The sequence below is a fragment of the Glycine max genome, chromosome 13, assembly GCF_000004515.6.
Source record: "Glycine max cultivar Williams 82 chromosome 13, Glycine_max_v4.0, whole genome shotgun sequence".
In the NCBI taxonomy this organism is placed as follows: Eukaryota; Viridiplantae; Streptophyta; class Magnoliopsida; order Fabales; family Fabaceae; genus Glycine; species Glycine max.
In genome coordinates this window covers 35,557,358-35,581,630 of record NC_038249.2, presented here as the reverse complement: position 1 = coordinate 35,581,630, position 24,273 = coordinate 35,557,358, and the positions used below count along the sequence as shown (strand labels likewise).

The following is a 24,273-nucleotide window of genomic DNA, read 5'->3' as shown; positions in this document are numbered from 1 at the left end:
AAGCAAAGAAATTATATTACCAAGAGAGTTTAACTCAATTGGTTGAGCTGTAAATCTTTTTATACCTGCCTTAAAAAAAATTAGATGATTACTATGGATAAAAAAAAAAGCAAAGAAATTATATTGTTGGCATGGTTAGTGAATAAAATTGATCTAACAAACTATTTGAACCTACTTTTTTGTGATGATTTCTTATGGTGTTTTAGCGTTTGTTTATCAATGATTGGGTGTTAATGAAATCTAACTTTTTCTTGGGCCAAAGGAAAGTAAGCATCTGGCTTATCAAAATAGAAATTCAACTTTTATCTGCTTTGCTAGGTTGAGTGTTAAGTATTCGTTGGTAACCTTTATTTTAAGAAATAATAATTTTTTAAAGCTCTCTTCGACTCCGAAATAAGTTAGCTCCTGGTTGTTGTAATTTTGAAGTTATAAAATCAATTCATGAACTTTCTATTGAAAAATACACACAGTTCAATGTTAATATGTACTATTTCAGATTAATTTTGGCAAATAACTTGATCACATTTAACAGTTCAAAATGAATTCTGCCAAATTCAACACCAAATGTTTGCTTAATCTATACATGCAATAAGTTTTTCTAGTTTGTCTTTTATTTTTTATTCCGGTTATCTCAAAATTCATCTTCTTGTCTTTTGTGTTCAAACTCAATAGTGTGAGCTGTTCAAGGATACATCATTTAATTTTATCGGCACATTTCTTTATTCAAGGTTGCACGAAGTTGAATGGATGAAAATCGTGCAAATTGTTAACCGTGAGCATATGAATCTTGTAAATATGCTTTTATAGTGTTATAATATTTATATTTTATATATAAAAAAAGACACCAAACGAGTCTCCTCTTGATCTTCATTTTTATTCTCCTTTGCTTTTTTAGGTTAAAGAGAAGTTATCTTCTTATTCTTATTAAGGAGAAGTAATCTTGACTAAAAAAACACTAAATGTTTGCTATGAGTATCTTTTTACTTTTAAAATTACTATGTCAAGGTATATATGGAATTGAAATATTTTAGTTTATTAACTTTTTTTTAACTTGGGGATCGAAGCATTTTAACATTTAAATTTAGTTTCTAAATTGAATCATCTTTATTAATTGTTTAAAATATTTAAATAAATTTAAATTTAACCTTTAAATATTTATAAATGAAACTATATCAAAATACTTAATATTTCATAACAACGAACAAAAGTATATTTTTGTCATAATATTCCATCACAAGTATAAATATCATATACATACAAGTACATTATATATATTCCATCCATACACAAGTATAAAAATTATATTCATACAAGTGCACGGTAACCTTCACATCTAAGAACACAAAATAAAGTCTATGAACACATATTAACAAATGAAAAAAACATATTTTTTTATATTATTTTATATGATAAGAATTGAAAATAAATATAAAAAATTTATAACAATTCACACACCTTCCTCAACCAATTCACATCAACCCTCTTGATAAATAATTCGTTGTCCTAAATAAATTCTTAACAAAACATGAAAAATATAATAAAAATTAATTTTTAGTAAAATTCAATCTTTTCATCAGAGTTCGACAGAGACTCCTTGTCATCCAGTCGTAAACGTGGCCCCATACAGATCCTCGGTATAAAACTGAAGAAGAAAAAAAGTGAAAGAGGCTATTTCGCGGGTTCGGTAACCCTAGGTGCAGTGCGCGCACGAGGCCCTTCTTCTCGGCGCATTTTAGCATAAGAATTCAGAATTCTATTACACTGTTTCTTTTACTCTTCCTTTTTGGTAGCTTCACACAATTCCGAATTCCCACAGAGAGAGAGAGAGAGAGAGAGAATTATGGGAAGCAACTTTCTCTCTCCGCCAGCTAAGCGCTCCGCACTCGACCCGAATCCGTTTCCTCCAAACGGACCTTCAAAGCGCTCCAGGCAATCCAAGCCTCCGCCGCCGCTCTCCGTGCCGCCCGGCCACGTAGCCTTCCGCCTCCTCTGCAACGCCTCCCGAATCGGCGGCGTTATCGGCAAGTCTGGCTCCGTCATCAAAACTCTCCAGCAATCCACCGGCGCCAAGATCCGAATCGAGGACGCGCCGCAGGAGTCGCCGGACCGAGTCATCCTGGTGATTGCCGACGCCGCACTCAGCTGCAAGGTTCTGCTGAGAAACGAAGAAGTCGTTGAGGTGTCGAAGGCGCAGGAGGCGCTGCTGAAGGTGTTCGATAGGATCCTCGAAGTGGCAGCGGAGATGGAAGGAGTCGACGTTGGGGACAGGGTAATGTCTTGCCGGCTGGTGGCGGACTCGGCGCAGGCTGGCTCCGTCATCGGCAAGGGCGGGAAGGTGGTGGAGAGGATCAAGAAGGAAACCGGATGTAAAATTAGGGTATTAACTGATGATTTGCCACTTTGTGCCTCCGCTTCCGATGAAATGATCGAGGTAATTTTGCTTCATGCTCTTCTTCATTTCCGCACTTGTCATTTAATGTTTTAGGTTAGCACCACATAGTCGTGCCATTACTACTGATAGTGTTTGTTTTGCTTTGTTGTTTAGTGTGCATTCAAGTTTATAGGGTTAAGAATCTCAGGTGGAGCTGATAGATATGGTTTGTTAGTTTATGGTAGAGGGATTAGTTTTCTTTTCCCCTGATTTTGTAATATACTGCTTTGGAGTTGTTAATTGAAGAAGATGTGATGTCAGAAAACATCATTGGATATTCTTGAATTTGAAAAGGTTAATACCTCTAGAGTAAAGGGGACAGTTTGATACTAGATTGTTGGTTTATTACCTACGGAGAATGATTGAGTCATTTATTATCTATGATGGAGCATGAACACTCTGACATGGATAATGTCTGAAAACTCCGGTTCAACACACACATTCCTGAACCCACGCGTGGTCATCACATACACATGCTTGAACCCATGCGCATTCATCACACGCTCATGTGCAAACAGCCTAACCCACGTGCTTTTTGCACACTCGCATGCCGGAACCCACGTGCTCACACACTCACATTTATATAGAGAAAAACACTCAAATGAAATGAGTTTCTTTTTATCAACAAAAAGAGATATATTAAAAAAAGGGGCATAAGAAACACCCAAACCAAATTACAAACGTCGTATTAACCAATACCTCAAAAATGGTTTCATTGTATTTGAGATATTTAGCCCAAATACTGGGTAACCATCATAAATGCCTCACCCTCTCATTCAAAGCTACACACACCCCACCCCACCGAAACCCACCAGAAATGAAATATAAGTTTATAACAAAATATCTAAATTGATAATAATATTTATATATTCTTGTATAATCACCTATTTTCTTATGATAATGAGCCCTATAAAAGGATGTTAAGAGACATTATTTTACAATGAAAGAAGCTGATTTCTTCTCGAAGAAATCCCAAAATAAGAAGATGAAAGGTGTCCCTTATGCTTTCTCATTCTCTGATTTGGTTCATGGATTGGGTGGGTTTTTTAATAGTAAGTTTGTAGTTGACTTTTCCTTTTAATACATTTGAGTTCCAATTCTTTATTATATAATTAGAACCTGAAGGTGAGAGCTTGGTTGCTAGCAGTTAATGTCGAGAGGGTACTAGGGGGAGGTCTTGTGTCTCAGGCATCATTTGCCTTTGATGCATATTAGATAGGATTTAAATTTCATGGGTTAGAATTGGTAACATGTTCTTAACTAACCATTAAAGGATACATGAATATGTAAATGAGCTTCAAATTATTTATGCTGTTCAAAATTACTCTCTTTATATGCTGAGGAAACATCTTTTGGATTTGTGGACTGTGGTAGATAGAAGGCAGAGTGTCATCTGTAAAGAAGGCACTTGTTGCGGTCTCCCAACGGCTTCAAGATTGTCCCTCTGTTAATAGAATAAAGATGATGGGAAACAAACCTTATGAAATAGTTCAGTATGAAACTTTAGATGCACTTCCTCGTGAGATTTTAACTGCAGCTCCACGTGGGACTTTAACTGTAGTACCACATGAGACTGTAGATCATCTTTTGCTTAGGAGCTCTGCACTTTCTACTTTATCCAGTTCCTCTAACAGCTATGCCACCAGAGTTCATTCACTGTCAGCAGAAGTTAATAGAGTCTCATCCTTGGAACCAAAAGCACTTCAGCAGGAAGTCTCCTTCAGAATACTTTGTTCAAATGATAGAGTTGGAGGAGTTATTGGAAAGGGAGGCAATATTGTTAGAGCTCTTCAGAGTGAGACAGGGGCTACAATAAGTATTGGTCCTTTGGTAGCTGAGTGCGAGGATCGATTAATTACTATTGCTGCTTCAGAGGTCTGTTAAATATGATCTTTTTGGTTTTACTTACTTTTCTTGCAGTTGTTTGCATATCATTATTATTGTTACTGTTTTATCAACTTATTATTTGGTTGTGGCTTCATCTTTCTACAGAATCCTGAGTCAAGATATTCACCAGCACAAAAGGCTGCTGTGCTTGTTTTCTCCAGGTCCATTGAGGTTGGTTTTGAGAAGGAGCTAGACTCTGGATTAAATAAGGGGTCAACTGTTACTGTGCGTCTTGTAGTTCCATCAAGCCAAGTTGGTTGTTTGATAGGAAAAGGTGGAGTAATAGTATCAGAAATTCGAAAGGCAACTGGGGCCAACATAAGAATAATTGGGACTGATCAGGTGCCAAAATGCGCATCAGATAATGATCAAGTCGTACAGGTTTGGAGATTATACTTGGTTTTATTTTGCTGATAAAAAAAAAAATACTTGGTTTTATTTTATTTTATAATTAAAACATGCTGAAGAATGCTTTTTTTTTTTTCAATGAATGTAATTCTGTGTATCTGGCAACTCTAATAAATTGTTCCCCCTTAAACTAAAATAAAATTTCTAATCCTTCATGATGCTAATTTTATAGTGATATTACCAGACTTTTCTTCCAAATTCCTCAATCTTAATTATGTGACATTTAAATATTTTAAATTATATGCATCTACTCTTGCCACTTGAATTCTGCAAATAATTATTATCCTTAAGGGGACGTTTGGTATACAAAATCTTTTTTCATCCCTGGAAATAATGTCGTGGGAATTATATTTTCTAGGAATCATGTTATCTGGGAATGTCATAAATATGTTTGGCATGTCTAAGATATTCTTGGGAATGAGAGACATAATTATAAAAAAAAATCTTTTCCCCTTTTATGGGAAAGTTTTAGTGGGAAACTTAATTTAAAAACAATTCCTGGGAATGTTAGATTCTTGAGAATGATTCTTAAATTATTTATACCAAGCATAGGAATTTAACATTCTCAACCTAAGATTTCTAAGAAACTTATAAGAATAGCCCTACTAAACACTCCCCAAGTGTCTAACTGTTTATCTGTATTTTTTCCTTGCACTGATTAGAATTGACCAGAGAGCAATCTTGTTTCCCAGAGCAATTCTATGTTTGCCTAAAACTCCTAATATATGTTCACTATATTTATCTTAAATTGTCATGAAAATCCTTGGGGTGATCTTTAGGTGTTTATTAGTTATACTATCTAAATCCTCTTTTTTGCCTCAGATATCAGGAGAGTTTTCAAGTGTGCAAGATGCCTTGTATAATGCTACTGGTAGACTGCGAGATAATCTTTTTGTCAGCACACAGAATAGTGCTGGAACAAGGAGCCTTTCTTCTCTACGAGTTGATACCAGTCCCTATGGGATACAGCAGGATTTTGTTCCTCATGGAAGCCAACTGCCTGCAACCACTTCTCACTGTCTGAGTAGACATACTTTTGCTCAGGGCATTGATCATCTTGGTCTTTCTAGAAATTTAGATCATCCTTCGTCACCAGGGTTATGGACTAGAAATTTAGACCGTACTTCTTCACCTTTGTTATGGACTAGAAATTTAGACTGTCCTTCTTCGCCAGGGTTATGGACTAGAAATTTAGACCGTCCCTCTTCGCCGGGGTTATGGACTAGAAAATTAGATCGTCCTTCTTCACCGGGGTTATGGACGCAGCCAGTATATCTCTCTCTCTCTCTGCGCTGGTCGATTTTACCTTCACCAACTGATGATTACTTTTTTATTAACAATTTTGTGATTAAAATTTGATTGCAGACAGTGGCTGGGATAAATTCAAGAAGCATTAATGATTTTAGTTTGGGATTGACATCTCGAAAAGGCGGCTTAGAACTTGTGAGGTTGTTGATTTGCAAAACAAATTAAACTTGTTGTAATCCAAATTGCAAATCTTGTTTTCTTGTTATCTCAAATTTTAAGATTTTAATAATATTAACAGCTATTTATGGTGTGATGTAATGGATGTTGATGTCTGCGGTATACACGTCCCTTCACATTTTCCAATCATGTTCTTGAGTAGTTGTTTATTTGTGTCATCTTATAATGTTTTCAATAAGTTCTGCTACCCTATCAAAGCCATGTTTGTGTGGAACTCAAGAATATTTAGTGGTATTGTACCTTGCATTGTAAGTACTCTCTGTGATGGGAACTGATAATTATAAATAGTCATGTTGGAAATTCTTGGCAGAAGTCAGGAACAATAATCTATTATTAGAATATTTAATAGAAAATACCTTGGTGATTAGCTGTTCTGTAGTTATTCTGTATTAGAATTACAAACTACCTTGGTGACAGTTATGCATAGAATATAGCAGATGAAAGTTGTGTATTAGCATATGTTTGATAGTAGGGTGTGTTATTAGGCTGGTGTTGTTATTTGTGGACAAAAAATACTTTCTGCATCAGACCTTTGTCTAGAGGACAGCATGTGTATTGCTGTATTGTTTGTGATTTGTGCATTCAGCATTATATTTTATTGGTGCTCTATCAATCCAGTGATTGACCGTTATACTTGACTGGTATATATACTATTTGATTTGACGTTGCTTTTCTTGGGTCATTGCTCATTTGCTCTTATTTGAAATCCTTGCTTTGGGGTGAAATTGTAGTTAACAAGAACATGGTTTCTAAAAAGAATGATGGAAATAGTCAGTTTAACATATAAAATAGAATGCCAAAACTGTCAACTGTCAATTTCTTATTATTGTTCTTTTTTTGGTCAGCAGTGGAAGTAAATCTGCTATCGTGACTAATACGACAGTCGAAATTGTGGTTCCTGATGATACTATTGACTGTGTATACGGGGAAAATGGTCGCAATTTGGTTCGTCTGAGACAGGTACACAAACTTGGATAAGTTTATATGCGTATATTTTTTGTTTTCTTGTTCACCAGCTTACCATGTTATTCTTATGAACTTGCATTTGTGATCACTAATTGGATTTGATTTCAAATTACTTGATACTCTGTTTTAAGTTATCTATCTTTTAAGGAAAGCCATTCTGTTTCAGCCTGTCATTTTTGAAAACCAAGAAACTGTTGATTTTTTATTCATCATTATCAACTTTATGTCTTGATATTTTCACTATAAATGGAACGAGTGAGGGCATTGATGGAGTGACAGTTTTTTAATAGAAGATAAAATAGTTCAATGCTCTTACATTTTCAATAATTGAGGTGAATCAATTACTTTTTAATCCTTTTACAAATACATTAATAAACATATAATATAACATGCAGGGAGTATTTTATGTTTTATGTTTTTATTTAGATATGTTGCATTACCTACTAAAATATTGTGAAAAATGCCTCATTATTTTCCTTGGTTATCTAAACTTGATTTATTGTCCTTATTAGATATCGGGTGCCAAGGTTGTTATCCATGAACCTCGTCCCGGAACAAGTGACAGGATTATTGTCATATCCGGTACACCAGATGAAACCCAAGCAGCGCAGAGCCTTCTCCAAGCATTTATTCTTAGTGGCTCATGACATATCCCCTCTCTCCAATGGCCCCATTATTTAGTTTGTTCGCTTCCTTTTTCTCTCCACCTGAAATCATGTAATATCCAGCCTTGTATTATTCCCAAACAGTCATCCGTGGTTAGTGGCGTAAGTGTAGTTATTTAAAATCAATAACTTGATTCATTAGTGCATAACAAAGTATCGTTAAGCCTTTCATTAAAAAAAAAAAGAAAACTCTCGGGTTGTTGACCTGGTTTCCTTTTAAGATCTGACCTAGGTAGTATCCCTACTATTCAATTACTGATATAGTTTAGTTCGGATAATTTAAATGAACTCCCGATGACTATCTCCCATATTATTATCCATAATGAGCAAATATAAGTCCCAGGAAATTATATAGTTTTAGATATGACCAGGGGTTAAAACAATATGAAATATCGAATTGATACCGGGCATGTTTGGATAAAACAAGATGAAAAAAATAAAGAATTTTTTTATAAGTTAAAGTTAGCTTGTGTATAATCTAATTTGCAAAAAATAAGTCTGCACACCCTTGGTGAAGGAACCTGAAACGAAAACAGTTTTTCAGTAATATGCCAATCTCATACACCACAATCTTTTGGTTTCCCACGAATACATTTCATTTCAAAATCCCTTTTATTTCTTGCAAGGTTTTGGTGTTTCAAGTAGGGGTCTAACTGGGTGTGGAGGATTTGTCAATCCGAACTGATTCAAATCAACAAATTTAACCGATTGAGTTTTGGGTTGGGTCATAAGTTTTAATGTCTACACCTGCTGATCTGTTGACCCATCAATTTATATTAAATTATTATTATTATTATTATTATTAATATATGTGATATGTAATATATATTTTAGATTTAAAAAAATTAAATATTATTGACTATTGATTACATAAACTTATCAACTTGAATTGAGTAAGCATTAATGTATTATTAACCTTCAAGATCAAGGCGACAAGAGTTTTATTGATTGAAGTCACTTCATATGAACATTTAAAAATATTTTGAATCTATTTACAAATAGTAGGTGTTGTAATGTCCCATTAGTTTTGGTAGAAAAAAATATTTGAAATTTATTCTCACTATATTTATTGAAGTTTCTTATCTCGAATATGATAGACTTAATTTTTCATTCCCATGGATAGATAGAAGTTTAACAAAAAAAATTATCTAAAAAAATAGTTATATCTGATTCATTTAATACAAGTTTATCTTGTAAAAAATATTATATTGAAAAAAAAATTAATATTTTGACTTAGTTGACCCCATTCAAACCCTTTGAATTGGGTGGTGATTTTACCAAACTCAACTCAAACCCTGATCTCAAGCATACCTGAACTTCTCTCACGCTAAAACAGATTCTGTTAGTTTCCTAATTTCATACAGAGAAGTTTTCGTGGTAAAACAAGTTTGAATTCAGGTTACAATTGTTTAGGGGATTCTCCAACGTGGGGTCAGGATTGGTGGTGAATCAACAATTATGTACAGAAACAATTCCTTGATTTCGATAACACTGCGTGAGTTCATTGAAAAAATCAATACCTAATCAGATGGCGGCGCCGCCAGAGTTCATACATGACCATATGAAACGCATCTTGTCTGACTGGAGGTGTATTCCACTTGAAATGCTTTTGAATCTGAACGATAAAAGCAGAAAATTAAAAGAGATACACAGGAAAAATAGAGGTTATAATCTTCTGACTACAAATACTAAATGCCTCACTTTCCTTTCTTTGATTTAGAAATTTGGGAGAGAAAGGGGAAGTTCGAGGAGCGGGCAAGAGTTTATGGACTGCTCTTACTAAATTATCTTTAGTTTGAATAATTGAGATTAATGATTTTATTTATCTACTTAAGAGTAAATTAGTTTAAAGGGTTCCTCCACTCAATTTTAACTCCGTCATATTAAGATTCAGGCCGCACTACAAAGTACTACTAAGATATAATAACTTCGGGAACCAACATTCATGTACGGATAGAATCATAGAAGCGATCCTCTATATTATTGTATGATTTGTTATCTTCTCACTTCACCAACTTAACAAGTAGTACGAAGGATGTTTTAACTGAAAAGAAAGTAGATGTCAAACTTTAAACTTGTTAAACTAGGATAAGTAATATCAGTACTATCCTCACAATTTCTCACCAAATCGTTTAGTTTTTAGAAGTTGAGAAACTGAACTTTAATACTTTTATTGATAGTACCTTCACTATGTTATGATTCAATGTGATGAAATGTTTCTCAGATATGCTTCTGAGAGTATATTTGAGCTGATAAACGTCGGTTTCCTTCAGTACAATAGAAAATTGAGTCCAATCCAGAATATCATTAAAAGGCAAGTCATAATATTTTGACATGATAACTGCAGAAAGGCAGACAAGAACTTCCGTTAGGAACAGCATATTTTTTATGCATGGCAACTAATAGTACAGCTTATATGTGAAATACAACCAAAAGTCTGAGGTAAGCTACGTAAATAGACATACAAGAAGCAAATCACTCTCCTGAGGCTATTTCTACATAACTTTATCCATTATGAATGGCAGAAATGGCTGAAGCGAAAATTCAGAATGTCAAACTTCCACAAACATCCCACTTTGCATGATATGTGCAGGTAAAAGATACTTAGATGAAATAACGACATGATTCCATAACTGGTAACGACATGATTCCATAACAGGTGCACAAGAGAAGGGATCTATTTACTCTGACCATTTTCTTTTCCTCTTTATTTTTTAGATTTTCTTCTCCTATGTAATAGATTAGCTTCCCGTTCCCTGGTTCATGTAGCAAATGAAATTTGATAAAATAATATATCCACACTTTTGTCACAAAAGTGGGAGTGGGAAAGTTTATTATATATACTTAGAGCTTTATCCTATGTTTCAAATGAGAAGGTATGTTCTCAAGAGAAAAATCCGTTGGGTAACCAGCAAATATATATAGTATATTACTCCCTATTGGAGTCTGGAGACTCTTTCCAATAACTATAATAGTTTTCTGGATGCCAAAAAAAAAAAAAAAATCATATCCATGGGCATTGCTTGTAGAAGAGATATAGACAAGTTGATAAAACAAGGAGGTAACTAACAAAAAATTGAAGAGAACAAAACAGAACATAAGAAGTTGTGGTTTTCAACTACCATATATGGTTTACCTGGCACACACCCAAAGTGGATTGAGTCTGCGATACGACTGCTGCCGATAGGCCCATGAGGGCACAAACAAAACTTGGATTTATAAAGTTTCTCCATGTATACCACTGGCCCAGTCGCTCGAAGGTCAACTCTGCTGTTCTGTATGTCAATTTCAGTATCATTGTCCCAAATAGCTATTAGATCTTCTTTCAATCTAGAATCAGAACGACCAGCCCAGAAAGCAAGAGTGTTCCTGCAATATTTCCATTGACAGTAATTGAAATTTCCATTTCTGGTGGGTGAAAAATTCCAGTTTTTGTGGAGAAACTAATTCTGTTGGATTGATTTAGAAGACAAAAAGTAAAAGTGAAGCTACCTATTCTTAATGTCATTTCCTCCTGGAGGGTGAAAAAATGGCAGTTGAACTTGTGGGAGGGTAACATCCTTATGTGGAATATAGCCGTCGTCGTCATACCTTGATGAACAAATCACTCGAATCGAATTTTTCATCATATGTGGAACTCCTTTAGTAGCTTTGACACCGATATCGTGACAAGTCACAAAAAAGTGATCAGCACCCAATGTTCTGTTCCAATAAGGGTACTCAAACTTTAGGTGCTCCACATACTTCTCTACTTCATCAATCATACGCTCGTTAGTCAACCCCTGCATATTCATATGTGCATTACAATTCACATCGGAAACTATGCTAGGCAGCTGCCACCACGACTATATAACACTTGAATGTCATACACACAAACATACACCAAGGAGAAATAGTATTCAAGAATCTATTGCTACTTTATAAAGAATTTAATTTTTAAGCAAAAGAGAAGTTAGTAGGTGATCATGATCTCCATTAATATTTATCTAACATATAATTAAGTGTTAGTTAATTGTCTATCCTAAATTAAAAAAATTAAATATATATTACTTAGAAATTAGTGAAAATCATAGATACACAATAAGTTTGAATCACCTAATAATTTTTTTGATAAAAACTTATATATTGTAATAACTATAAATAAACAGTTTTGTTGGATGATTAGACTAGTAAAAAAACCAATTTCATTAGATTATCTTTTTTCCTAAATTGTCTTTATAGTAAAAGAAAAAAAATACTCAAACAATCTTAGTTCTTACAGGTATTAAAAATCATGTTAAGTAATTCTCAAAATATTAAAGAATCATTCAAATTAGTCGCTGAATTTTACTTAAATACATTAATTTCAAGACTAAAATTATTTAAATGGTTTTATCACAGACTATTTAATTAGAGAGATTAATATTTCGGAGACGAAATTAGTGGTTTATTTTATTCATTTGAGAAGAAACCAAATCCAATAGTGAAATAGATTTTATTAAGCTATTTATTTATTTATTATCTGCAATACAAGATGAATTAGGTACATTACACAATGGATATGGTTTTTTTTCTTCTTATATCCAACAAAGCTTACGCTCGAAAAACAGTTTATGAATTCGTAAATCGACGTTGAATAATTGATGAAATTAAATTAAATCAATGCGTAATCTCGAAGAGGAGAGGACGTACTCTGCCTCGCATTTTGTGGCAAGAAATAGGAAGGAAGAAAAGGTGAGCTCGACGCGGATCATCGGTGAAGAATCGGCTCTCTCTGATGTTCTTGAAGAAGTAGCCTTCGCTGGCGTATTTTCCGGTGAGTTTCCTCGGCGTGTGGAAATAGGTTTCGGGATCTCCGTCGGGATAGACGAAGACCTTGAACTCCTCCTCCATCTTCTGGTAGTCCAAGCGGAAAGCCTCCTCCGGAGAGTGGAAGACGCCGGAGGAGAACGGCAACGTGCGACGAAGCGCATCGGAATCGGACTTGAATGAAACGAAAGAAAGGATGTTAGATTGAATTTGGAATTGGAAGGAGAGAAAAGAAGATGAAGCTTACGGGGAGATCAGGAGGTTGTTGCGTGTAGAAGATGAAGAGCACGAGGACATAACCGCCAATGCACACTCTGGTGTCGGAGAAGACTGCGATTGCGTGGCCGCAAGAGCTGCGAGCCCGATTCCGAACTGCCCAAATTGAATTTTCTCGGGAAACTGGCATTTCGGCGGGAAAAATCAAACAAAGTCGTTGTAACGGTCTTCTTCCCTTCCCTCCTTTTATTTTGGCTACTAGTATTCAAGACTTTTTATTTTGAAAACTAATTTTCTATATAGAGGATGCAAAAAGAATTATCCACTACCAAATGAAAGAAGGAAGGTTCAGTACTCAGCTCAAATAATGTACAGCACAAATCACATGATGGCTCAACTAGATGAGTCCAATTACACTGTCTAAGATTAAACGATTGGCCAGGTTTGTAGTGGGACTCCACTTAATTCCCAAGCTATATATATAATATACCTATTATTATTATTATTATTTTCTCAAAAAGAATATGTGCAAATACATATAGAGGACAATGGTAGTCACAATCATGAAATCAATAGGAATCCCTCACAAATGTCAGATAAAAAACATTAGGGAAGAAAACCAACTTAAAGTGATTACTTGATTTAGGGTAAGCACTAATTAATGTCCTAAAAATATTGGCTAAATAATTGAAGATAATTTTTTTTAGAGAATATTACTAATACACTTCATCTGAGTTTTTATTTATTTTTCATACAGTTTTAATGAGATATTATGATTTTGCAATTTTGAGATATTGAATTTTAATTGTGTCAATTGACTTCATTATTCTTTTTCTCTCATATTTATTTTTCATTCAATGTTGTTTTAAAAAAAACAATAATATACTACCAGCATCATTGACACAACAATTAAGTCAATACCATCAAAGCGTATCTTTAGATCATTGTAATTAAAATATTATATATATTTTTTAGTTGATACATTATATTTATTCAATACTCATGTTTGGCTGGCTACCATGTGAACTCAAAATTAGATAAAATAATTTAATTGTAGATAAGAGAAAATTAAAGAGACCCATTATTAGTGTAGTTATTTTAAGGATAAAATATGTTTGAGGTGGTGTAAAATTTAAAAAAGTATTAATTTTATTTTCATAAAAAAATTATAAAAGTAAAACATATTTTTATATGCTTTTTAGAACAAAGTTACAATTAAGTATCAATAAAAATATATTTTATTTTCACAAAGATCAAATTAATAAAAAATTTCAAAATTAATACCTTTCAAATTTTAAATGATCTTAAACATAGTTTACTCTTATTTTAAAAATATTGATTAAAACACAAGTATTTGTTCGAATATATAGTTTTTTTAAATACGAGTACAACAAACAGACATTACATTTACTGGTACGTTTTAATTTTAACAAAAAAACATAAATAATGATATATATTTATGTTTAGTTCAATAAACAAAAAAATGATCTTGAAAGAATAATTTTGCTTTTCTTTTTTATTCACTTTTGTTTGGTTTCAAATTTGAAATTTTGATGTCGTCCCGAACACAGGAGGGCAAAATAGGGTTTAGGCTGTGTTGTGTTGTGTCATGTGTGTGACGGTGTGAGTTGCCCCTTCTTCCCCAATCCCCACTCCTTTTATTATTATTTTATTTTATTTGTTCCCGTCGGCGTATATATTAACCTAGTTAATCTAGCGATTGGTGGTCACGCAATTTGGAACGGAGAAGGCAGCACAGTACTACTCGAACGAGCTTAAAGGCCCACACACGCAACGCAAATCGCACCTCTAATATCATTCATTCATTTCCATTTCAACCTTTTCAAACGCCAACGCAATACAAATTGAAATTAGAATAGACGCTAAGGCAAAGCCAGGCATACACAACAACGTGTGCGGGAGTGAGTAAGCCAGTCCCCCATTTTTTTCAAATCAAAACCCTAGCTAGGGTTCCTTCCATCGATCCATCGATCCATCGATCATGGCAGACGAGGTTCCTTCTCCTCCCGCAGCATCTGCAGCTACTGCTCCTCTTGGTTCCAGCGTGATCTCCCTTGTGAACCGCCTTCAGGACATCTTCGCCCGCGTCGGAAGCCAATCCACCATCGACCTCCCCCAAGTCGCCGTCGTCGGCAGCCAGAGCAGCGGCAAGTCCAGCGTCCTCGAAGCCCTCGTCGGCCGCGACTTCCTCCCCCGCGGCAACGACATCTGCACGCGCCGCCCCCTCGTCCTCCAGCTCGTCCAGACCAAGCGCAAGCCCAACCTCGACAACAACGACGAGTACGGCGAGTTCCTCCACCTCCCCGGCCGGAAATTCCACGATTTCTCCGAGATTCGCAGGGAAATTCAGGTCTTTCCGCTGCCCTACTCTCTAAACTTCTCATGTTTAGCTTTTACACGTGCTTGTTTGTTTTGCTTGCGTTTACTGTGTATTCAACACTGCTTTCCCTATTGTGGATGGGAGAAAAGAATCCTTAGCCTCGATTGGGCAAATGAGGAGGGTGACCCCTTTCAATCATGAAGATTATTTTCTCTAAGTGATGAAGACTAGCTTGGAGCTTGAGCTTGCTTTTCCTGTTCACCCACTAACAAAACACCAACCCCTCACTGCCACATTAACCATCACTGGACTCAGTTGAACTTAGGTGCGAGTGTGCATATGTTTCAAGTTTAGAGACTTGATCCTTTGACATTAGTGAAATGGAGTATAATTGAATGAATTTTCAGGTATATTGTTTGCTGATTTGACACTCTAGCTTTGACTGTAAAGTCAACGTTATCATCATATTATTAATAGTTAATACTGTCTTGATTTATTTTGGTGTTTTAAGCTTAAAAAGCAGTTGAATTTGAGATTTCCATTATTTGCGATTGCATCTGTGTAGATGTAATGTAATACTCTTGATGGCAATGTACGGATAAGGTATGTGGTCTACTAGTTTAATACTCCGCCCCATCTCTCTATTGACTTGTATATCTTCACTCTCTTTTCTGCAGGCTGAAACTGATAGGGAAGCGGGTGGGAACAAAGGTGTATCAGACAAGCAGATCCGACTTAAGATTTTTTCACCAAATGTTCTTGATATCACACTGGTAGATCTCCCAGGCATTACGAAGGTTCCTGTGGGTGACCAGCCTTCTGATATTGAAGCTCGCATCAGAACAATGATCATGTCATATATCAAAACTCCCACCTGTCTCATTCTAGCTGTCACACCAGCTAATTCAGATTTGGCTAATTCAGATGCTCTTCAGATGGCAGGGATTGCTGATCCTGATGGTGAGTTTTTGCTTCCATGTCTCTGAAACTTAAATCTTTTCACACCTCTCTAATTAATTGGTTTTTAAAGTTTCTTGTATCTGTTGCAGGTAATAGAACAATCGGTGTAATCACAAAGGTGCGGTATACTCTTCTAGCATTTTAACTGACACATATTTGTGAATTTTGTTAAGCTGTTGCCATGTTCTGACATTGTTAGGCATTTGTTATTTGGAATGTAGTTGGATATAATGGACAGAGGTACTGATGCCCGGAATCTGTTACTAGGAAAAGTTATTCCTCTCCGACTTGGTTATGTAGGTGTTGTAAATCGCAGTCAGGAGGTAATCACACTTCACACTGTACATAAGGGTATTTTTCAAATGCAAATAAATATAAACATGTACTTTGCTCAATTGACATGAAGGTTAATATGCAATTTTTAATTTATTGTTTCATCATATTAGGATATTCAAATGAACCGGAGTATAAAGGATGCTCTTGTTGCTGAAGAGAATTTTTTCCGCAATCGTCCTGTAAGGAAGTTCTTATGCATAGTTAACAGTAGTTTTTTTTTTTTGCTTATATTTACTTTTTTTTATCTATTTATGTTATTCATAGGTATACAATGGTTTAGCAGATAGTTGTGGTGTTCCTCAACTAGCAAAGAAGTTGAACCAGGTAGAGTCTTCATGACGCTGAAAACACAAAATAGTCTTCTGTAAGAAATTTTACAGCTTGTTATTTAGGGCTTTCAGTTTCCCTTACTCATGCAGAGTTAAAGTCTGCTTCTGTCTTCACACTTTTTCCTTCTTTTCTTTACACTATATATCTAGGTTTATCCTTTGTACAGAGGCAGTCAAAATCATTTAATTATATCCTTTAACTATAGGAGGGAGTTTTCAAAGAAATGTACTTAATTATTTCACCTTCAACGTTGATTTGTGGTGGCTTTGAAATTTTTCTTTGAATAATTGGTATCATCCTTTGGAAAGGGAGGGGAGGAAAGAGATTGAAAGAATGGGCCTTCTTTTCTTTTTTGTCCTGTGAAAGAATGAACTTTATTTGTTGCTTGGGTCTGTTAGGGATAAATGAGTTTAAAGAGTGTATGAATATGGCCAAATTATAACTTTCTCATAGTAAAGGCATATCATGTTAACATTGAAGAGGGAAAATTTATATAGTTTTTGGACAGAACCGAATTCTTCCAAATCCTGTGAAAGATTAAACCATTATGAATTCATACCAGGATCAAGGTTTCTGGACTAATATATGCCAATATGGCATGTGCATTTGCCTGTTCATATTTTTGCAGATTCTGGCACAACATATAAAGGCTGTGCTACCTGGGCTGAGAGCACGTATAAGCACTTCACTAGTTGCTGTTGCGAAGGAGCATGCAAGCTATGGAGAAATCACCGAGTCCAAGGCATGTGTTAATACTGGGATGCGTCTTGGATGTCCCTATGACTTGCTAGATACTTAAATAGTTAAATATACTGTATAACTATTCTTCTTATTGTGTTAAAGAAGCAGCGATTTTTCTACTTTGGCTGGAATTTTTCCCTATATGTTATTTATAGTTGTTCATCTCTGACAGGCTGGTCAGGGTGCACTTCTCCTGAATATTCTTTCAAAATATTGTGAAGGTACCTAACTATCCGGCCATCTAGTTTCTTATCTTTATTCATCATAAACTTGTCTTTTCTTTTCCTTTTGTATTTTTTGACCAGTATTCCACATATTGTTACCTTTCCCAATTAAATGCTATCTTCATTTTCCTTCTTTTGGAAAACAGCGTTCTCCTCCATGCTTGAGGGAAAGAATGAGATGTCTACATCCGAGCTATCTGGTGGAGCACGAATCCATTACATTTTTCAATCCATCTTTGTCAGAAGTTTAGAGGTATATAATGCTGTATTTACATATGATAATGTTAAAAATATGCCTGTTCTCATGCTACACTTGAATTAAAGATGGAAAGTGAACAGGCTATAATGAATCCATTAGTCCTGTCAACTTTATTGCATTTCTTGGATGGATATGCGATTACCCAATCGTTTATATGGCGTTGAGTTTTAAGCAATTGGCAAAATGTGCTAATTCCTTGCCTTATTGTTTAACTTAATGCTATCATGCAGGAGGTGGATCCGTGTGAAGACCTAACTGATGATGACATCCGTACTGCCATACAGAATGCTACTGGGCCCAAATCAGCATTGTTTGTTCCAGAAGTAGGTCTTTTTACCTTTCTTTTTAAAGAAAAAGAAGACATAGAAATTATATTTAGAAGTTTCTTTAGTTGATTTTTGTAAATGCTTTGCTATATTCTGTGAATCCAAATTTGCATAAAAAAAATTCTACCCTAAAACATGTTTATCCATTTATTTTCGTGTAATCAGGTGCCATTTGAAGTCCTTGTGCGAAGGCAAATATCGCGTCTATTGGATCCAAGCCTTCAATGTGCCAGGTTTATATATGATGAATTAATAAAGGTAGGAACATGGCTTTAAAAGTTTGTCATCTCTGCTGTCTTGCTTTATGAAGAATGTGCCTAAACAAAATCCCTTCTCTTCAGATCAGCCATCGCTGTATGGTGACTGAACTGCAGCGATTCCCTTTCTTGCGGAAGCGCATGGATGAAGTTATAGGGAACTTTCTACGAGAAGGCCTTGAACCCTCAGAGAACATGATTGCGCACCTCATAGAAATGGAGGTATTGCACTAAAATGAGTTTACCTATTTTGCTTGTTTAGTTGCCTGAGTATGGCTTGGGGTGCTGTCTTATCAGAACATTGGTGAACAGTCTCTCTTCAAATAAAATGGAAAAATCATTTCAATTTAAGATCTTCATAAGTTTTTGGTGTCTAGTAGGAACCATTGACATGCCACGAGTCTGTCAGTCAGCTTATTCATATCAATTGTGATGGTCAGTCTATTAGAGTGAATAATCAATTTCAATGTCCATGATTTCTTATTTGAACTACTCAATTATGCAGATGGACTACATAAACACTTCCCACCCAAATTTTATTGGTGGAAGCAAGGCATTAGAAATAGCTGCGCAACAGACCAAGTCCTCTAGGGTTGCTATACCAGTTTCTAGGCAAAAGGTATACTTGTTATGAGATCTAATTCCAAATATGCCCCATATTTTTCATTTGAGATATGTATTCTTATTTGTGTTGGCCTTTCTTTTCTCTTTAAATTTTCTTATTAATCTCCTATAGGATGCTCTGGAATCTGATAAGGGATCTGCCTCTGAGAGAAGTGTGAAGTCTAGGGCTATTCTAGCAAGACAAGCTAATGGAGTAGTTACTGATCCGGTTTGTAATTGTGTATTGTTTAATTGACATGAAATTTTCCTTAATATCTTACTGTTATTACTCAATTCTTATGATACAAATGAAAAACAGGGTGTCCGTGCTGCATCAGATGTTGAAAAAATTGTACCCTCTGGTAATTTGTATATTCCATTGGCTTAAATATGTTTGAGATCCCCAATATATATCCGATTTTTGTTTTGAATTTTCGTTGTTCTGAGTCCATGATATATTAAAAGTTTTGTTCCTTGTCCCTGCAGTCAATTAAGTGATAACGTGGTACCATCCTAACATATATTGAAAGAGCCGTTGAGATAATGTCACATCATCACTTAACTCACAACAGGAACTTGAAACAAAACTTTTAATATATCAGGGATTCAAAACAACGAAAAAATTTATCAAGGACTCAACAAAAATTGGATATATATCAAGGACCTCAAACATATTTAAGCCTATTCTATTTAATGTTTTGGTTCATTGCATTTATTTTATTATGTATTTGTTTTGGTGTCCAATCTTAGTCTAGTGATTTTGGTGTATCAATGGGCTTTATTATAATTTCAAGATATTTACTTTTTTCGATGCTCAATATTTTTTCAGGAAACACTGGTGGATCAAGTTGGGGTATCTCATCGATTTTTGGTGGAGGTGATAGCCGTATGACTATGAAGGAGAATATAGCTAGTAAACCACATGCTGAACCAGTTCACAGCATTGAGCAATCAATCTCTATGATCCATTTGAGAGAGGTATTTATGTGTCACATTTATCATCACTTGATCAATATGTTCCATAGGTATAAATTTCATAATGTGCTTTGGTTTTTGTAGCCACCTCCTATCTTGAGGCCATCGGAGAGCAATTCAGAGACGGAAGCTATTGAAATAACTGTGACAAAGTTGCTTTTGAGATCATACTACGGCATTGTCAGAAAAAATGTTGAGGATCTTATCCCCAAAGCAATTATGCACTTCTTGGTACTTTACTACTTCATATCCTTGTAGATTTTTTAAGGTATATAAATCTAAAAGTAGTCATCTTTTGCTGTCTTTTATGTTGCATACAGAAAATTAGGGTGTGTCTGATTGTGTTTTTGTTTTTAAAAACGTAAATCATGTTTCAAAAACTATTTTTTTTAGGGAGAAGTGGGGAAAGATGTGAGTGTAACAAAGAACATTAGTAATAAAAAACTAGAAGTAGAAAACCAAAATAACTTCAAAGATTTCTGATTTTTTTTCCTTTTAGAAACTAAAGAGATATTGGTTTTGAAATTACTTTTAAAAACTACACTTTTGAACCAAGTTTTTTTTTAAAACCAGAAAAACAATTTTCAAAACCCGGATTGAAACATGTTCTTATATGCTGCTTTTCTTTGTCCAATTTATAATGAAAACCGTAGAGAGGTGTCTACACAAAGTTGTGTGCACTATACCAATAAACAACAAACACAAATCACTTTAAATGCTTAACAATGGTACAATAATGTATGTGGGTATTTTTTTAATATAAAATGATTGTATGTCAAAATAAATAATTCCTGTCTATACAAGAATCTCTGGTTTTTAATCTAAATGACATTGTCTACTAGATCTGATGCATAAGCATAGTGTCTCCCAGTGATGGATCTAGAAACCTTATTGGGGGGGCTGAAAAAAAACTTCCTTTATAATTGTTTAAATGTCTAACTTTCATTAAATAATAATTTTTTAAAAATTTACTATTTTTACACATAAAATTGAAACTAATTTTTATATTAAATGATAATAACAACAAACACACAACTAGTTTTGCACAATTTTACACTAGTTATCACTTTAAACATTTCAATTAAACAACAAATACAACTAATTTTACACAATTTTGCACTAATTAATCTTAACCATTATTATAATAACAACATACAAAATTAATTTTATACTAATTCATTTAAAATATATGTATATACATGAAAAGTTCCCAGAGATGGGGAGGGGGCTCGGTCCCCTACTGCCCCCCTCTAGATCCGTCTCTGGTGTCTCCTACAGAAAATGGTGAGTTTGCTTAGTATGTTTAAATCGAGGTGTTATTCGGTAGGCATATATTCTTTTGCACAATTGCAAAGCAACATGAGAAATTGTGATATCTCATCCATGAATATATGAACTATGCTGTTCACCTTTTTGAAAGAGAGCAGGTGGGATGTTCTTTTGCTAATGTTCTTGATATTTGATTTTGATTGTGTATTCTGCTATTTATTTTGGAGTGGTTGAGAATTTTATGCATTCACTAAATACTATACTGATGACTGTCTTTTACTAAATCATATCAGGTAAACAACACCAAGAGAGAGCTGCACAACGTCTTCATTAAAAAGCTATACAGGTAATATATAGTGGTTGTGGCATGCTAATACATTCTGATGTATACTTCTCTAATGTTGATAGCTGATTGTACTTTGTATGTTAAAATTCAAACCAGAGACAACCTGTTTGAAGAAATGTTGCAAGAACCTGATGAGATAGCTGTGAAAAGAAAGCGCTGTCGAGAACTTCTCCGAGCTTATCAGCAGGCTTTTAAGGTGGACAGTCCTAATACTTTTTATGGGCAATGTCTTACCAATTTTATGTGTTATTTGGCACATTTGTTTATATTTTAACTAAATTGGTTGCTTTATCATGGTGGAGATATTCTCAATCTTTGTTACTCTTCTAGTTAGAAGAGTAGGTTATCGCAAGAGGTGACAAACAAATCCTACCCCTAATAATGGCCAAAATTAAAAGTTATGTGATTTGTTGAGAAAGTTACCTCACTTTTTTTTAAAAAAATCTTAATTAATTATCCATATAACATCTAATAGTTCAGGATTTGTTCCTCACTTTCCCAATAAGCCACTGCTCTAAAGAGAAATTTGGTTCTTGATTCTAATTGATGACTTCTGACAATATTTGGTCCATGTATTGTCTTACCCATTTATTTTCTTTGAAGCATTGGTTTTCTGTGAATAGCGAGGGTTGTAGGTTGCAACATGATGTGACACTTTTCTAAATACATTTTGTGGTTGCAATATGACGTGATGCTTCTTTTCTACATGCATGCTTTTGACTTGTCACTGATGCTGAGTCGATTTTATTCTCATTACTTTCATTGTATGTGGTTCAATATTTATTTATTTATCTAGGCTTTTCTGTCTAAAAATACCTGTAACAAAATATAGACAAAGTTCCAAAAAAAAACTTCATATGTACCAATAACATATAGACACTGTTTAAGAACTGTATTTTGTTTTTGGTAGGACTTGGAGGAACTGCCTCTGGAAGCTGAAACAGTTGAAAGAGGATACAGTTTGCCTGAAACATCTGGTTTGCCTAAAATTCATGGATTACCAACATCATCCATGTACTCTACAAGCAGTTCTGGAGACTATTATGCAGCTTCTCCGAAGCACTCTAGGTCAAAAAGGTCTTCCCATTCTGGGGAGCTGCAATCACCATTGCATGCCAATGCAGATTCCAATGGAAGTGGAAGGCCATTCATGTCAGGTTTTTATCCCACGGTGGATGCATGAGCTATAGGTGAATGAGCTCATTGGTGGAAGTAGTTTAACTCAAGGCATTTTATTCATTTGATTACACTGCAACTTCCGGGATTTAGAATTCTGCCTCCCGGAGCTGGACTGCATGAAATTACTCTATCTAACTAAAATGGTGTTGAATGTTGGTCACTGCTTTCTTTACATATGTTCACTTTTTCTTCTCATAAAGCATTGACATTTTTTACAAGGCTCCAGAGAAAGAATAATAGGAGCAGGTGATTGTTAACATTTTTGAGAATCGGCTTTCTATAAATTCGTGTATATGACCTTATTATCTTTTTTAGTTAGTCAGATATCTTTGTCATCAATAGACAATTATGTAGTTCGAGAGTTTTTTTTTTTTTTTTGGTTGAATTGGCTGTGTGAATTTGCAAGTAATACTGAACTATCAAGTTTAGATAAAATGTAGGGATTTCCCTTGTGATTGTTATTGCAATTATTATATTTAGATGAACTTAATTAAACGCATAAGTTATAGTTCTTATTTAATGAATTTAACTGAATAGGATTCACGTAATTTTCATTCAATAATAAAATTATATTAAATATAATAAACTAGTATACTACTAATAAAATTTCTCTTATAAATTCGAAGAAATTCTTTTACTCTTACGCTTGTTTCATTTTGAAAGTAATAAAAGTTGCATGCGAGTTTTCTTTAAAAAAAAAATGCATGAGTATTGGACCTCATGATAAAATTAAGGCTAAATTTCTAAGCCTGCTTAATTTGATGAAAAAACTGATTACGTAGTAGCATGAAGTATAGAACTCTTGCTCACTAAGCAGTTTAGTATAGAAATTTAGAATGTTCTGGTAAATTAAAACATAAAATTACACAGTTTATTGTTTATCAATTTTTTTTTAATGACTTATTATACCGAAAGATGTGGCATGTGAAAGGGAGATCTACTTGCCAAAAAATCAGTATATCCAAGTTAAAATATATTAATAATATAATATAATTACCCTTTTAGTGAAGAAGAAGCACAAACTTTTTGAGTTTGTTTCGATTTTTCTTTCAATGAATAAGTTTGTTTCGAATTTTTCAATTTTTTTTACATACTAAAATCTAAATATATACAATGGTTTTTAAATACTTTTGTGACAATTAATTTTTATAAAACCATTTTTATTGAATTTTTCATAATTCAGTTTTTCTATATTTAATTTTATAGAAAAGGCTTACCAGAAAAGAAAAGAAAAAATTCTGTAAAATTAAAATGGCAACATTTTAATTTGAAGACAATAAT

The 24,273-nt window shown here is 34.3% G+C and overlaps 3 protein-coding genes and 1 non-coding gene across 5 annotated transcripts; 3 read left to right on the top strand and 1 right to left on the bottom strand.

Annotated features, from left to right (window-relative positions):
• The first annotated feature begins 1,659 nt into the window (after positions 1-1,659).
• LOC100816819 (KH domain-containing protein HEN4) lies at positions 1,660-7,988 on the top strand. 2 transcript variants are annotated; one of them, XM_006594603.4, is made up of 7 exons: positions 1,660-2,431; positions 3,806-4,306; positions 4,424-4,699; positions 5,549-5,995; positions 6,092-6,174; positions 7,060-7,171; positions 7,690-7,988. In XM_006594603.4, the coding sequence occupies exons 1-7, from the start codon at positions 1,841-1,843 to the stop codon at positions 7,822-7,824; spliced, it is 2,145 nt and encodes a 714-aa protein (XP_006594666.1). In that variant the 5' UTR covers positions 1,660-1,840; the 3' UTR covers positions 7,825-7,988. The 2 variants fall into 2 exon arrangements, with proteins under 2 accessions (XP_006594666.1, XP_006594665.1); XM_006594602.4 differs by having other exon boundaries at positions 7,057-7,171.
• A 1,192-nt stretch (positions 7,989-9,180) lies between these two features.
• LOC100816298 (probable glycosyltransferase At5g03795) lies at positions 9,181-13,036 on the bottom strand. The gene is made up of 6 exons (XM_026124874.2): positions 12,878-13,036; positions 12,514-12,804; positions 11,335-11,624; positions 10,979-11,211; positions 10,026-10,183; positions 9,181-9,457 (listed from the first exon to the last, which is right to left on the bottom strand). Exons 1-6 carry the CDS (start codon positions 13,034-13,036, stop codon positions 9,356-9,358), a joined length of 1,233 nt encoding a protein of 410 aa, XP_025980659.2. The 3' UTR covers positions 9,181-9,355.
• Positions 13,037-14,420: 1,384 nt separating this feature from the next.
• LOC100807752 (dynamin-related protein 3A) lies at positions 14,421-23,261 on the top strand. Its single transcript, XM_003543087.5, has 20 exons — positions 14,421-15,217; positions 15,865-16,147; positions 16,237-16,265; positions 16,369-16,470; positions 16,594-16,662; positions 16,748-16,807; positions 17,442-17,555; positions 17,727-17,775; positions 17,925-18,031; positions 18,268-18,360; positions 18,529-18,621; positions 18,705-18,842; positions 19,126-19,239; positions 19,357-19,452; positions 19,543-19,585; positions 20,053-20,201; positions 20,283-20,429; positions 21,761-21,813; positions 21,910-22,009; positions 22,724-23,261. The coding sequence occupies exons 1-20, from the start codon at positions 14,849-14,851 to the stop codon at positions 22,994-22,996; spliced, it is 2,481 nt and encodes an 826-aa protein (XP_003543135.1). The 5' UTR covers positions 14,421-14,848; the 3' UTR covers positions 22,997-23,261.
• On the top strand, positions 19,642-19,857 carry MIR5780B (microRNA MIR5780b). Its single transcript, NR_126758.1, has one exon. It is a non-coding gene; the product is annotated as a microRNA MIR5780b (primary transcript).
• Positions 23,262-24,273: the final 1,012 nt, after the last annotated feature.